Source organism: Leopardus geoffroyi, chromosome E2 (genome assembly GCF_018350155.1).
Source record: "Leopardus geoffroyi isolate Oge1 chromosome E2, O.geoffroyi_Oge1_pat1.0, whole genome shotgun sequence".
Classification (NCBI taxonomy): Eukaryota; Metazoa; Chordata; class Mammalia; order Carnivora; family Felidae; genus Leopardus; species Leopardus geoffroyi.
Genome location: NC_059335.1, coordinates 49,296,141 through 49,310,858, shown reverse-complemented (window position 1 = coordinate 49,310,858; position 14,718 = coordinate 49,296,141). Strand labels below are relative to the sequence as shown.

General features: G+C 44.1%; 1 protein-coding gene across 1 annotated transcript in view; it reads left to right on the top strand.

The window, feature by feature from the left end:
* Positions 1-8,602: 8,602 nt before the first annotated feature.
* The window catches only part of RFWD3 (ring finger and WD repeat domain 3), a 43,405-nt gene continuing 37,289 nt past the window's right edge, over positions 8,603-14,718 (top strand). Inside the window, exons 1-2 of the mRNA XM_045443539.1 lie at positions 8,603-8,732; positions 13,385-13,859. Of these exons, the coding sequence (XP_045299495.1) occupies positions 13,387-13,859 (473 nt within the window). The 5' untranslated portion in view covers positions 8,603-8,732; positions 13,385-13,386. The remainder of the gene's footprint in view (positions 8,733-13,384; positions 13,860-14,718) is intronic.

Sequence of the window (14,718 nt, the reverse complement as noted above, 5' to 3'; positions counted from 1 at the left end):
CTTATCAGGTTCTCAGGGGAATGGAGCTAAAAAGTTAACTGAGGGGTGCCTGGGTGGCTCAGTGGGTTAAGCGTCCGACTTCAGCTCAGGTCATGATCTCATGGTTCATGAGTTCATAGAGCCCCACGTCAGGCTCTATGTGGACAGCTTAGAGCCTGGAGCCTGCTTTGGATTCTGAGTCTACCTCTCTGCCCTCCCCCAGTCATGCTCGCGCGCTCTCTCTCTCTCTCAGAAATAAATAAACATTAAAAAATTATTTTTTAAGGTAACTGAAAGATCCTTTTACAGAAGAGGAAAGGGTTTTGTTAACTCGATGTCCACAATTCCCAAATGCTAGAAGAATATTCTCTTTGTCATTCACAGATGACTTTCTTCCAGCCTTACAAGTGCCTGGGACAGCCCTTAAATAACACAAGATAGGTCTTTCCTGACTTTCAGATGCCTTTCCCCCTCGCCAGTGGGATATAAGTGCTCTCAAACACCGTGCCTGCACCACTCTCGTGGTCCTCACCGGACTGAAATATGTGCTTCTCAGCCTTTCATCCCCGGTATCCAGCAGGGCGCTAGATGTCAGAGGACGTCAGTGCTCAGTAAACATGTGAGTGAAAGGGGAATGAGCCATCTAAGCGTCTACTCCTTTTCCTGACCTTGCCCCTGGAGTTGGGTGTCTGGCTGAGTTTGGGGCTGGCAGTTCTCTGCACTAAGGCATGGTACTAACGGCCAGCGTGCGTGGAGCAAAGGGAACATCAGTTGTGCTGTGGCTTCTTTAAAGTCACGGTGTTGACCAAGCAGGGCCAACAGGGTAACTCACAGTTGTCATATTAAATCCAAAGGCACAGGCTGGCCATCCTATAGGGTCGGATAGAGCAGAGGGGGTGAGGGATGCCCCCATATCATTTTCTCACCTGCTGCTTTCTTTAATTTTAATTTTTTTAAAGCTTATTTATTTTTGAGAGAGAGAGAGGCAGAGTGTGAGCAGGGGAGGGGTAGAGAAAGAGAGGGAGACACAGAATCCGAAGCAGGTTCCGGCCTCTGAGCTGTCAGCACAGAGCCCGACGTGGGGCATGATTTTTTATTTATTTATTTTTTTTTTTAGTGAAGGCAGAACAGCAATTTTCAATTTTATAGTAATCAACAAATTCTAATTAACATGATGCAAAATTGGTTTCTTCACATCATCTTTTTTTAATTTAAATGCAAGTTAGGTAACATATAGTATTGGTTTCGGGTATAGACTTTAGTGATTCGTCACTTACGTACAACACCCAGTGCTCATCCCAGCAAGTGCCCTCCTTGATGCCCACCACCTGTGTAACCCATCCCCCACCCACATCCCCCACCCCTGAGTTTGATCTCAGTTTGTTCTCTGTACTTAAGAGTCTCTTATGGTTTGCCTCCTTCTCTGTTTTTATCCCATCTTATTTTTCCTTCCCTTCCCCTATGTTCATCTGTTTTGCTTCTTAAATTCCACATACGAAATCATAGGATATTTGTCTTTCTCTGACTTATTTCGCTTTAACATAATACCCTCTGTCTTCGCCTGCTTCGGAGAGAAAGCAAGCCATAGGGTGGCTCTGTGCACCCTGTCCAGCCTCACTTAGTGGAATTGAGTCCTCAACTGAGAAAGCCCCGTATCTAATACAGGAATGCGAGGACAACTACAACTTACCAAGTTTTACAGGTGCTTTATAACCATTATCTCCAGTGATCCGCGTTGCCCCATTTTATACAGAAGGAACTTCTCTGTGTTTCTCTTGGTTGCTGCCCAATAAGTTGAACCCATAATGTTACTAGTGTAGACACCCAGGTAGAAGATACCGGTGGAAATGCATCCTGTAGGTAAAAAAGCATTCCCTGACAGTCATGTGTAACGCCAGCCCTCTGCCCTCTACCCCCCACCCCCACCCAAGATTGTGCTATTTCGTTCTGTCTGTAAGTCGCCTTGGTGTCTAGCCTGTAGGATTTCAAGTGAGCAAATCAGACTTCCATCAGTTAAGAAACTGGGAGAAAAAAGGCTAAGAGAGTCAATTCTGCACCCTACTTCTAACTTCAGATACTGGAAAATGTGTATAATAAATATGCCATAAAAGCTTAAATATACAGGGGCGCCTGGGTGGCTCAGTCGGTTAAGCGTCCGACTTCAGCCAGGTCACGATCTCGCGGTCCATGAGTTCGAGCCCCGCGTCGGGCTCTGGGCTGATGGCTCAGAGCCTGGAGCCTGTTTCCGATTCTGTGTCTCCCTCTCTCTCTGCCCCTCCCCCGTTCATGCTCTGTCTCTCTCTGTCTCAAAAATAAATTTTAAAAAAACGTAAAAAAATAAAAAGCTTAAATATACAGCTATGTCCGTGTTCTCGTGAAGATTGTAACTCAGTGAACCGAGTGGGAAAACCCAAGTCAAACTTCTGAGGACCCTCAGAACTCAACTCTGTTGAGTGGTACTGGGTGGTAATGAGAAAATTCAGAGCTTTATGGAAATAGAGAGGTATGGAAAAAGGGAAACCCGTCATGATTGTTCAGTTTCTTGGTTTTCTTTTGGCTTTGGAATTGTCCTCTGGGAAATGGTCTCTGGGAAGATCCCGTTTGAAAGTAACCGGCGTGAAGGCTGGCTCAGATGGGTTTGGGTTCCCCTTTCAATAGACTAGAGATTCCCATCGATGCTGTCCTGGGAGGTCCATTCTTCAAAGTGGGCATTGCCCGGACTGGTCAGTGGGGTCCCTGGAAGCTCTTGTTTCTTGTTTCTTCCCTAGTTCTGATGCCAGCCATTAGCATCCAGAGAGGTATGTGAGCGCCAGAGCAATTTTTTAAACCTCTCATGTCATTGTTTCCATGCCAGGCTGTGATTCTAAAATTTACCAGCTGGTATCTGTGGACCGGCACTAGGAGCCACTGGGTGATGACTGCCCTTCACAGTTGTGGGAGATCCTTGATGATTCCCAGGCACGTGAGCCCTCCAGGTGGCTCTCTCTTAAAGGTGGGGTTCTTTGCGGTCTGAAGAGCATGAACCACGCGTGTTATTTCACATGTGTGAAAGATTTCCTTTGTGGATCACAACCAGGGGTGGTTTTGCTTCTCAGGGGACATTTGGCAATCTCTTAAGACATTGCTGGTTTTCACAATTCGGCGGGTGGGGCATGCTACTGGCATCTAGTGGACGGATACTGCTTAGCACCCTACAGTGCACAGGAGAGCCCCCTACAGCAAAGAATTAGCCAGCCAAACATCAGTGTTATTCAGAAACCTTGCCCTAAGGCCACTGCTTAGTCCAAAGTAGGTTCAGAAGGCAGATTACTTTACGCCAGCCTATATTCTTTCTCTCTCTCTTCCCCCCCTCTCTCCTTCTCTCTCTGTCTCTGTCTTTTTTCCTCCCTCTCTCTCTTCCTTCCATCCTTCCATCCTTCTTTCCTTCCTTCCTTCCTTCCTTCCTTCCTTCCATTTTCCAGTATCCCTGGGATAATTTCTCCTCCTCGGATTTTTATCTCACCATGTTATTAGCTGCTTATCCATAGTTTCTTCACACCATCTCCGTCCCTGGGAATGTCTCCTCCCATTCTAGATCCACATCTCTCAGACCTTCCACAAAGCTCCAGACAGAGGAGAGCATCCCTGGAATGGGGAAGTGTTTCCACTAAAGGTACTACAGAGTATAAAGGGTAGTAACTGAGCAAACACTGTTCAATCCTTCCTCTTGCCCATAGAAATCGGTACGAATTCTTCAGTGGATACCCGTGGCCTTGTATATCTGACCCAAACCTAACTTCCAGTATCAGATCCCAGAGCTCTCCTACTAGAGACTGCAAACTCTGGTTACCTAAAGAGTCTAGGAGGGGAACCTAAATGTGTTAAGTTGAGCCTGGAGGGGACTTCAGCAAACAGATGAACTTTGTAAAGAAGGACAGCCTCTACTCTGCTCCAGCCTATTTTTATCACATAGGAAAGGGGTTCCAATATTTCCAGAGCTTTCTGTTATGCAAAAAAAAAAAAGTTGCTGAAAATTCATATTTTTCTGTAAATTTTTCATCTTTTTAAAAGTTGGCATCTATTAAAAATTATTTTAGTGTTGTAGAGGACACAGTATGTTAGCCTAAGAGCTCTCAATTTTAAACCCTGACGGACTCAGACCCGTGTCTCCTGCATGTGGCCCATTTGTTCTGAATTTTTACGTTTTTGCTCATGGTATATGCTTTACCTAGGATACACCAACACTTACCTCTACGTGTTGTTCCCCACCCCTCCCCCCCCCACCCACCCAGAACTCATCCCAAGTCATTCAATAGCAAATGCGCTGGGCATTGTTCCAATCACTGAAGAGACAATAGACAAAATACATTTGGAGCTTATAGTCTAGTAATCATCTCTGAGGAGTAAAATTATGGCTGATTTCTATTTTTTTTTTTTTTTTTACTGTTTACTTATTCTTGTTTCTTTAAAAACCTGGAACATATTTTTTCTATAAATAAAAAAATGGAGAAGAATAAATATGGACAGGCTTAACATTTAAAAGTATTCTTTTCTAGAGTTTATCAGGTACTACAATTTTCATCTTTAAAATCCCTTGTTGTCTTTGCTGTAGGAGGTACAATGAGAAGTCTTTCTTGTAGATTAATTATTTATACTCAGGCAGACCCACAGCAGAAGTGGATTCACTGAAACTTACAACACTTAGGGGCACCTGGGTGGCTCAGTCGATTAAGCCTCCGACTTTGGCTCAGGTCATGATCCCCCAGTTCATGGGTTCGAGGCCCGCATTGGGCTCTGTGCTGACAGCTCAGAGCCTAGAGCCTGCTTTGGATTGTGTGTCTCCCTCTCTCTCTCTGTCCCTGCTCCACTTGCACTCTATCTCTCTCTCTCTCTCTCAAAAATGAAATAAAACATAAAAAAAAAACAAAGAAAAGAAAAGAAACTTACAACACTTAATCTCCTGGGTCCCTCTCTTCCACAGGACATCCTCTAAGGCCTTGTACCTAATTTTTTTCTCCAACACTATTTATGAAAATTTTCAAATACACCAAAAAATCAGTGGGGTTACACTCCAAACACCTGTGTACTCATCACCTAAATTCTACAACTAACGATGTACTATATTTATCACACACCCCTATAACCATGCCTCTTTATACCCATTAATCCATCCTTATTTTTTATGCATTTAAAAGAAAATATCAGGCATCAGTATACTTCATTTCTAAACAGTTCAGCATTTCTATCATGAACTAGAGTTTAATGTTTGTTTATGCGTTTTGGGGGCAGGGGGCAGGTAAATTTTCGATGTTGTGAAATGCACAAATATTAAACATACCATGTGATGAGTTTTCACAAATGTATACACATGAGTAACTCAAACCCCATCAAGATAATAAACATTATCATCATGCCAGAAAGTTCCATTATGCCCATACAATCCACTCCTGCCCCACAATCTTGACTTTTAGCAGCATTTTTGAGGTATAATTATCACATGATAAACTATAATACTTAAAAGTGTGAGATTTGATAAGTTTTTAAAACTTTCTTTAATGTTTACTTATTTTTCAGGGAGAGACAGAGTGTGAGCAGGGGAAGAGCAGAGAGGGAAAGAGACAAGAATCCAAAGCAGGCTCTAGGCTCCAAGCTGTCAGCACAGAGTCCATGCAGGGCTTGAACCCACAAACCAGGAGATCATGACCTGAGCCAAAGTCGGAGGCTTAACCAACTGGGTCACCCAGCCCCCCCCCAATGTAATTTGATAAGTTTTGATGTACGTATATACCACCGCAATTAACATAATGAATATACCCATCAACTCCCAAAGCGTCCTCATGCTCCTTTGTAATCACTGCCTTCTACTCCCCTTTCCCCCTAGGCAACCACTGACCTACTGTCTGCCACTATAGATTAGTTTCCATTTTAAGATTTTATGTGCCTGAAATCATTTGGTGTGTAAAAGTTTGCATTCTTTTACTCAATATAATTATTTGGAGATTCATCCATGGGCTTGCATGTATTGCTAATTCATTCCTTCTGACTGTTGAAAACAATTGCGTTGTATGGATTTCACATTTTTTATCCATTCACCTGTTGATGAAAATTTGAATTGTTTATTGCTTTTGGCTATGAGAAATAAGGCTGCTACAAATTTTCACGTACAAGTCTTTATTTGACCATATGCTTTCCTTTCTGTTGGGTAGAAACCTAAAAACAAATTGCTGGATTATATGTGATCATAAGATCACATTTAACTTTTTAAGAAACTGTCAAACTGTTTTCCAAAAGGGTTGTGGAATTTTCCATGCCACTAGCGGTGTAGCTCCGGTTCGTCTATATCCTAGCCAACATCTGGTATGGCCAGGATTTTTAATTTTGGCAATTCTAATAATTATATAATGACGGTATGTCATTGAGCCTTTAATTTACATTCCCTTAATGACTAGTAATGTTGAGGATCCTTTCATTTAACTTGTTGTCGATATATCTTCTTTGGCACAGTGTCTGTTCAAATCTTGTGCCCATATTTTAAATTGGGTTGTTTTGTTTTGCCAGTTATTGAGTTTTGAGGGTTCTCTATAAATGGTGGGTACAAATCCTTTATCAGATACATGATTTGCAAATTTTTCTACCTGTTTGCAGTTCATCTTTTCATTTTCCAAACAATGTCTTTTGGAGAGCAGAGTTTTAAATTTTGATGTGATCCAATTGATCAGTTTTTGCTCGTATGAGTCATGCTTTTGAGGGTCATATCTAAAAAATCTTTACCTAACCCAAGGTCAGGAATATTTTCTCCTGCTCTCTTGCAGAAGTTTTATAGTTTTTAGAATTTACATTTAAGTCTATGATCTCTTTGCTACGGGAATTAGCAAAAGGACTGCAGGCCAACACTGTTCTGGTCGTCAATATTTGGTAAAGGAGATCGTTCTTTTTCCCAACTTGCATTGAAGCTCTGCAGCGTATTGTAGTTTTATGGATGTGCTGCACTTTATTTTTTTTAAGTTTATTTATTTTCAGAGAGAGAGCATGTGCAAGCATGAGCAGGGAAAGGGCAGAGAGAGGGAGAGAGAGAACCAACCCCAAGCAGGCTATGCGCTGGGCTCCATCTCACGAACGGTGAGATCATGACCTGAGCGCAAGTCAGGTGGTTAATGGACTGAGCCACCCAGGTGCCCAAGACTATAAGTTTCTGACTTGTGTCTTTATTGTTTTTCTCCTAGCTAGTGCAGCAGGTGCATCATGAATGAATATCAGAACCATTTAGAAACATTCTGTAGGGGCGCCTGGGTGGCGCAGTCGGTTAAGCGTCCAACTTCAGCCAGGTCACGATCTCGGGGTCCGTGAGTTTGAACCCCGCGTCAGGCTCTGGGCTGATGGCTCAGAGCCTGGAGCCTGTTTCCGATTCTGTGTCTCCCTCTCTCTCTGCCCCTCCCCCGTTCATGCTCTGTCTCTCTCTGTCCCAAAAATAAATAAACGTTGAAAAAAAAAATTAAAAAAAAAAAGAAACATTCTGTATACTTTTCACTAAATAGCTCTTTGCGTTGTCCAATTTTTTATCACGTGATATGTCACCTATTTTTATTTAAAAATTTTTCAAAGAATCACCCAATATTCAATAATGTGCCTATGTATTTATTAACATGGCAAGCAATTCAAAAAATATATTTTAAGATTAAAACACTATCCCATCTATATCTAAATGTATATATTTAGATAAATGAAGATTTTAAACAAAGTTAATAATGATTTCTCTGGATAGAGACCATTTTTGTTTTTTGCTTCTCTGCATCCTCTAATTTTGCTCCATTGAACATGCAGGATTTATATGAGTACATACGTTTTTCATTTATGTTTGTTTACAAAAGAAAGTTTCTTTCTCCTCGTATTAGCCAGGCTATATAGCTCAGTAGCAGGTCCCTTAGGCGGCAGGAAACGAAAAAAAATACAAATGCTAACACTGACTTTGGTTAACAGGTTCAGAGGAGAAAATTGGATTATCCATGACTTTCAATTATTTATACTCTCCTCTGCCACCAATTCCACTGAAAATTGACAGCTGAGTAAATAAAATTTTGGCAATGTGTAGTCTCTGCCTGAGGTTTAGATTTTTAGGTCTTCCTTCCAAAAAGTGAGATTTCGACTTTAAGCAAGATTCCTCAAAAAATATTTGCCGTCAAATAATGTGACCATAGTCACCTAGTTACAATAGTTTGCTACTATTAGCAAGCAATTTATTGCAGTGGTTTGGGATTAAAGAGATGGTGTAAGCAAGTTCTTTTTCAGGAGCTCTTCAACCTCACGAAAGGATATACATGAGCTGGGTTGTCCCACGGATCGGGCTCCAGAAAGATCCGAAGGATCTTTTTACAACTTTCTCCCGCCAGAAAGTTCAAATAAAGAGCGGGGAAACCCTTGTTGGAGTCTTCTCTTTGTGGGCTGGGCACAAGGTGACGGACGAAGATTTCTACCAATTGTACAAGGACCCCTTGCGCGTGGCCTCGCGCAGTCAGTTTACGAAGAACAAGCCAATGAAGAACCAGCCAATGAGAGTGCCGCTTTTTCAGCCCGCGGAGACCAACGGAAGAAGAAGAGAGGGTATTGGCTGCCGTCTAGGAGTGCTGTCCAATAGGAGAAGGCTGCGTCCGCAACTCGGGCGGGCAGCTTGAGCTGCTCAGGAAGTAGCTGCTGCCCCGAAGTGTGCAAGTTCTCCCGAAGAAACGGCCGCCACCGCAGCGATTTTGCAAGCCCTGCAGTGTACCCCCCGGCCTTAGGTAAGGGGAGCACTTGCCTTTACTCAGGCCTTGGGCCCCTGGCTCCAGGATAACTTCCCGGGCTGGATCCCTGGCTGCAGGGCCTGGGGTCGCCCCTACGAGGGGAGCTGCGGGCGGGCACAGAACCTGGCAGCATAGGGAGGTTCGGTGGCTCCGGGCGGCCCCACCGGTTGGGGTTGAGGGCCCCGAACCCACGCTTTTTCTGGCTTGATCGGGGAGGTGCCGGAGGTGGGGGTGAAGGCAGGGAAGGCAGGAGAAGAGTCCGCCGCCGGCCGTTCTCCATCTGGGGTGCCGAGCCCCTAGCTCTTTATGTGCAAATAGAATTGCTTTCCCGCTGGGCGCCCGTTACTTGCGTAACTTTCAAGTTCACGGAGGAACCTGTTCTTTGGTTTTATCCAGCTTTACTTCGCAGCGACATTGCGACGTAAATACTTACAAATATTTTTTTTTGAATGTTTATTTTTGAGAGAGAGAGAGAGAGAGAGAGAGAGAGAGAGACAGAGCATGAGCGGGGGAGGGATAGAGAAAGAGGGAGACACAGAATCCGAAGCGGACTCCAGGCTCCGTGCAGGCACAGAGCCCGTCGGGGGGCTGGAACTCTAGAGCCGTGAGATCATGACCCGAGCCGAAGTCGGACGCTCAACCGACTGAGCCACCCAGGCGCTCAGTAAATACTATTTACTCAGTAAATAAATAAAAAGTAAATACTTTTATTCCCCGTTTTAGAAATGAACAAGTTGAACAGAGAGGCTAGGAAACCGGCCTAAGGTGCCACAGGTAGTACGGGGATTTGAACCAGATAGGCTACACTGCATGCCTCGGCCCCTTATCCTGTAATTGGCGGCCATCGTCCCATCTGTTACAGACTTATATCTGAGTAACAAAGTTTGGAAAGATGACAAGTGGGAAATTAACGTCTGAAGCGTCCACTTAAACGCCACACATAGAAAATGGCATTTGTATGGCATGCCGAGGTCCAGGACAAGGCAGCTCAAGGCTTGGGGTGGCTTTTTGGCTCTGGTCACTCCTGACATAGTCCTGGGCTGGAGGATGTATATTTCCCCGCAGTGGTTGGGAAGCTTTGCTCCAGACTGCCGCTAGGTGTGTGGATAATTCAGTAGGTATTTAGCACCTGCTGTGTACTTGTTGCTGCGGTGTATACCGTAATGAATCGGTTGGATTCAGCTGTCTGCTTTGCTGTTCTAATGAAAACTGGTTGCTCTTAAATGAAAACTGACATAAGGTGGGAAGAAACTTCATTTCTAATATTTAATCATACTGATATGTACGGAGAATAATAAAAAATAAAAACCTGTGCACACACCATCTGGATCTAACAAACCTTTTGCTGTAATTGCATCCTTTTCTTTTTTTCTTTTTTAAGAAATAAAGAAAGGTATATATATGTAGACACACACACATACATGCATATATAGAGTTGAAGCCCATGAGAACCTCGGAACTCTCTTCCTGAATTTGATATTTTTCATGCCCAGGTTTGTTTTGTACTACAGTTGTATAAGTCCAGACAGTAGCATGATTTTTCATGTTTTTCATTATCCTAAAAATGGCATTATAGTGGATTCCTCTATAACCTGTTTTAGTTTCTTCTCCACTTTCTGAGTTCTCTTTCCAGGACTAAAGGTAATGAAATATCCCGGCTTAACATTTTTATTTTATTACTGTCTTTTTTTGACCATCTTTTATTCTACTTTCTGAAAGAGTTCCTCGACTTTTTCCGATCCTTGTATTAAATATTTTATTTTGGCTGTCATCTGTCATTTTTCATTTCCCAGAGCTCTTCCTTGTTTTCCAATGTGTCCTTTTTTCCTCCCTGGCATTCTTTTCTTGTAAGTTTGAGGAGTTTTTTTTGTTTTGTTTTTGTTTGTATATGTTTTTGGTTTTTGTTTTGTTTTTTACAGTTTCTTGCATTAATTTCCTTTCTTCCCTCCAAGTTTTTTCTGTTTGTCTGCTCTGGTCTCTCCCTCATTTTGGAGGCTTTACTCAAAATGTCAGTTGGTCCTTGGCTATTAGTTCCTCTTTAAGGAGAGCCCCTGCCCTCCCCCTTGAGGCTGTTTGGAAGCTTTATATGAGTGGCTGAACCCTGTCAAGCTATCAGGTAGTAGGCTTTTACTGTTAGATAGAGGGACAGAGCCTCACCCATTTTCTTGGGGATTCACAACTGTCAATATTTTTAGGTTGTTTTTTTTTTCTAGAGAAGAGTCCTCTAATTTCCTGCTTTAGGTAGAGGATGTATATAAACCAGAATATTGTGTCCCGGATTTGTGCAGGGGGAAAAAGTGAGGAGAAGAGTTGGGAGAGTCTCACACTGTTCAGTTTGTACACTTGCACTTAACTGCTTATTTTCACTGCTTTGCTGTCACCCATGCTGGTCTTAAGCCTGTCTGGTACAAACCTCCAGCTTCCTACAGCAGAGGTGGAGGGGGTGTGTGTTTGGCTGGCTTTTGTTCGTTTGAGACAGGCTTTCAACCAGTCCTGTTCTTCAGCTCCACGTTCAACACTGTCCTCTGTGTTGCCTGGTTTCTGCAGTCCCCTCGATGGGAGTCCGCTTGCTTCTCTGTAGCACACAGTAACCGCCTCTTTGCCGTCACTTGGGCTTCATCTTTTCAGCTCTACTAAGAAGTTACCAGTTCTAGCAAAAATTGCATTGTCTCATGCCCTGTTTGAATTTGCTTTGTCTTTGTGATTTATCCTTTATCCTTTCTCTAATGCAGTTGGGGGGAGTTGTCATGTTAATGGGTTTTCAGGAATGACTAGAAAAAGAAAGATACGTGTGCTTCATCCACCATGTGTATTGTATTCCATCATCTTACTCGGCCCACCCCAGTGTGGCCTCGGGCCCCCTCGCTCTGCGGAAACTGCTCTTTTCTAGGTTATGTGTCCTCGCTACATTGTTCAATCTAGTGACCATTCTTCTGCACTAGACACACTTGACCATTCCCTCCTTGAAACATTCTTCCAAGACCAAGACACCATGCTGTACCAGGTTTTCTCCTTCACAGCCTCTGTTCTGGGCTCTTGTCCTGTAACTTATCCTTTTAATGTTAACCTCTTGGTTTTGAATCCTTGGCCCACTTCTCTTCTCTCCCTTTCCTTCTTAGGTAGTTTAATGTATGATTTTAAGTGGCATGTCTATGCTGACAGTTCTTATAGCTGTCTACTACTTTCCATCTCCACTGCTACCACTCTTGCCCAAGCTTCTGGACCACTAGTTTGCACTCCCACAAGTAGTCTCTAAACGGCTTAGCTTACTTGCAATCTTGCTCCCCCTACAGTCCATTCCTAACATAGAAGAAACTCCTGGGGCGCCCAAGTGACTCTTGACTCTTGATTTCAGCTCAGGTCATGTTCCCAGGGTTGTGAGATCAAGCCCCGTGTCGGGCTCCATACTGAACGTAGAGCCTGCTTGATATTCTCTCTCTCTCCCACTCTGCCCTGCTAGTGCACGTGCGCTCGCTCTCTCTCTCTCTCTCTCTTTCTCTCTCTGTCTCTCTAATAAAGAAAAAGAAAGAAAGAAAAGAAACTCCTTACCAAAGCTTTTAGTGCTAGTGTTTGGCCTCATCAACCTCATCCCATACTTGCACTCTTCATTACTGTGTTCATTACATCTGCCTGGTTTCTGTTTTACCAAACCCATGCTCATCAGGGAGCTGCGTACTGATTTCCTTCTGAAACTCTTCTTTGGCTCTTCCTATGGCCAGCTTCTTTTAGTCCTTCATGCCTGGGCTCAATTTTCAGTCTTTCTGAAAGAGTGTCTTATTAAAAATGGTAATCCGTGACTCCTCCCAAAACCAATTATCACCATGTATAATTTCCACATTTATTTGATTATTCTCGCGTTTGCTAGAATGTAAACTCTGTGACAGAATTTTATCCTTTACACAGTTTTATCCTGTCATTGCCTCTGGGGGGGATCTGACTACTTAACAGGTGCTTAATATTTCTTGAATGGATTAACATAGTGGAATTAGAGACAAGAACCAAATAAGGAAAGGGACATGACAGGCACTGAATAAATATTTGTTAAATGGGCTAACAAATGGCATTAGAGAGGGGAAAACAAAAATAATGACAAGGATGAAGTAAATCAGGTTTGCTCAGCCTTTTTTGGAAAAATTAGGTAAATTTCTGTTTTGAGTTAGTATTGAGTTAATTTTGCAAGTGTAAAAATGTCCTTTTTCTGTTTATCCTTTGTAACTTGGTGCTGTGAAAGATGAATATTGCCCACTAAAATCAGATGTAGCGTTCTGTGCATTTGTTTTGGTAAATCTCTGTATTCAGGTCATGACAAAGAACTGCAGGAGGTCTGGGAAATTACTTTCAGATACAGTAGTTCAACCCTCTTATTTCCTAGATGTTTCTGCTTTAGAAGATAGTACTGTGATCACATGCCTTCACATTTGTAAAGGGTAAGCCGGAAAGCTAGTTTTATAAGTACTTGTTACGGAGGGAAAAAGTTGATGGCCGAACCCTTCTGACCTAAAATAAGTAACTAAAATCTCTTGAAGATTTTCAGTTTTGCCGAGAATGATCTTAAACAGAACATCTAGAAGACTTAGATGTGATTATATCGGCTCCCTGGCATGTTTTCTCTCCTTTGCTGATACTTTTTACGAACATTACTTCCCCAGTGATGGCTCATGAAGAAATGGAGTATAGTCTTGAGATGCAATTAGAGCATCATGCTGCAGAACAGCCCGCCCCTGCCGAAGTGGCCGGCAGCCAGGAGGGACCGTCCCCGCTCCAGCCTCTACCTGCCGAAGTGGCCGGCAACCACGGGGGGCCGCCCCCGCTCCAGCCTGCTCCGCCCGTGTCTGCTGACCCGACGGAGGAAGTGGAGCGGTTGGGAGAAGATGGTGTGGAGGACGTTCATCCGGGAGCTTCAGAGGAGCGCGGGCAGGGACCTGGTGTTAACCGCCCCGTCCAAGTGTCGTCACTGGAGTCGATGAACAGCTTCCTCAGCGGGCTGCAGAGGCTTCACGGCATGCTGGAGTTCCTGAGGCCCCCTTCAGACAACAGCGTGGGGCCAGTGAGGGCCAGGAGGACGAGGGGGTCTGCCTCCCGCAGGTCAAGACCCGGAGCGTCTCAGAGGACTGACCGTGCCAGGTAAAAACTCGTGTCCGTCTCGGGATCGGTGCCGCCCTGGGAGTTGCGAACGCCGGTTCTGGCCCTAGTGCGCCGAGGGTTGCCACTGTGACTTTTGGCCAGTCAGGTGGCCTTGCTGAACCCCCGTTTCCTCGGGAGTTAGATGAAAATGAAAGCGCTTGCCTTATTCACAGAGTAACCGAGAGACTCAGTTGCACTGAGGTGCTTTGGAAAGTAGGTGCTGGTTCGTTGGCAGCCGCTTCTGGAGAAGTAAGTGGCTCTTGCTCAGATCGCTGGACGTCGCAGAAGTACTTTTTTAAGTCCTGAGTCCACATTTCGGCTACCCAGGATCCGTTGTTCACTGGCATTCCGTGTAACGGGGTAGTAGACTTTGGAAGACAGGCGGGCTGGATTCAGAGAAGCCTTGTGAAAAGTACGGTGTGAGTAAAGTTAGAGCTTATCTCGCTAAGTGGGGAAACATTCCACCCCTCCTCACCCGAGAGTGTGTTGCGGAGTTGAAAGTAATTTTCTTTTATAGTTTTTGGGTTGAACTTGCCTCTTGAAGACCTTAGCTGTCAGGTCCTGACAGGGTCGTTATGAAAAGTAACCGGTGTCTGTGCCTTGTCTGTTTTTTAACTTCCTCCTTTATTTGAAACCCTTTATTTCACGTAGATTGAATTTAAGATCTTTATTTTAGGGGCGCCTGGGTGGCGCAGTCGGTTAAGCGTCCGACTTCAGCCAGGTCACGATCTCGCGGTCCGTGAGTTCGAGCCCCGCGTCGGGCTCTGGGCTGGTGGCTCAGAGCCCGGAGCCTGTTTCCGATTCTGTGTCTCCCTCTCTCTCTGCCCCTCCCCCGTTCATGCTCTGTCTCTCTCTGTCC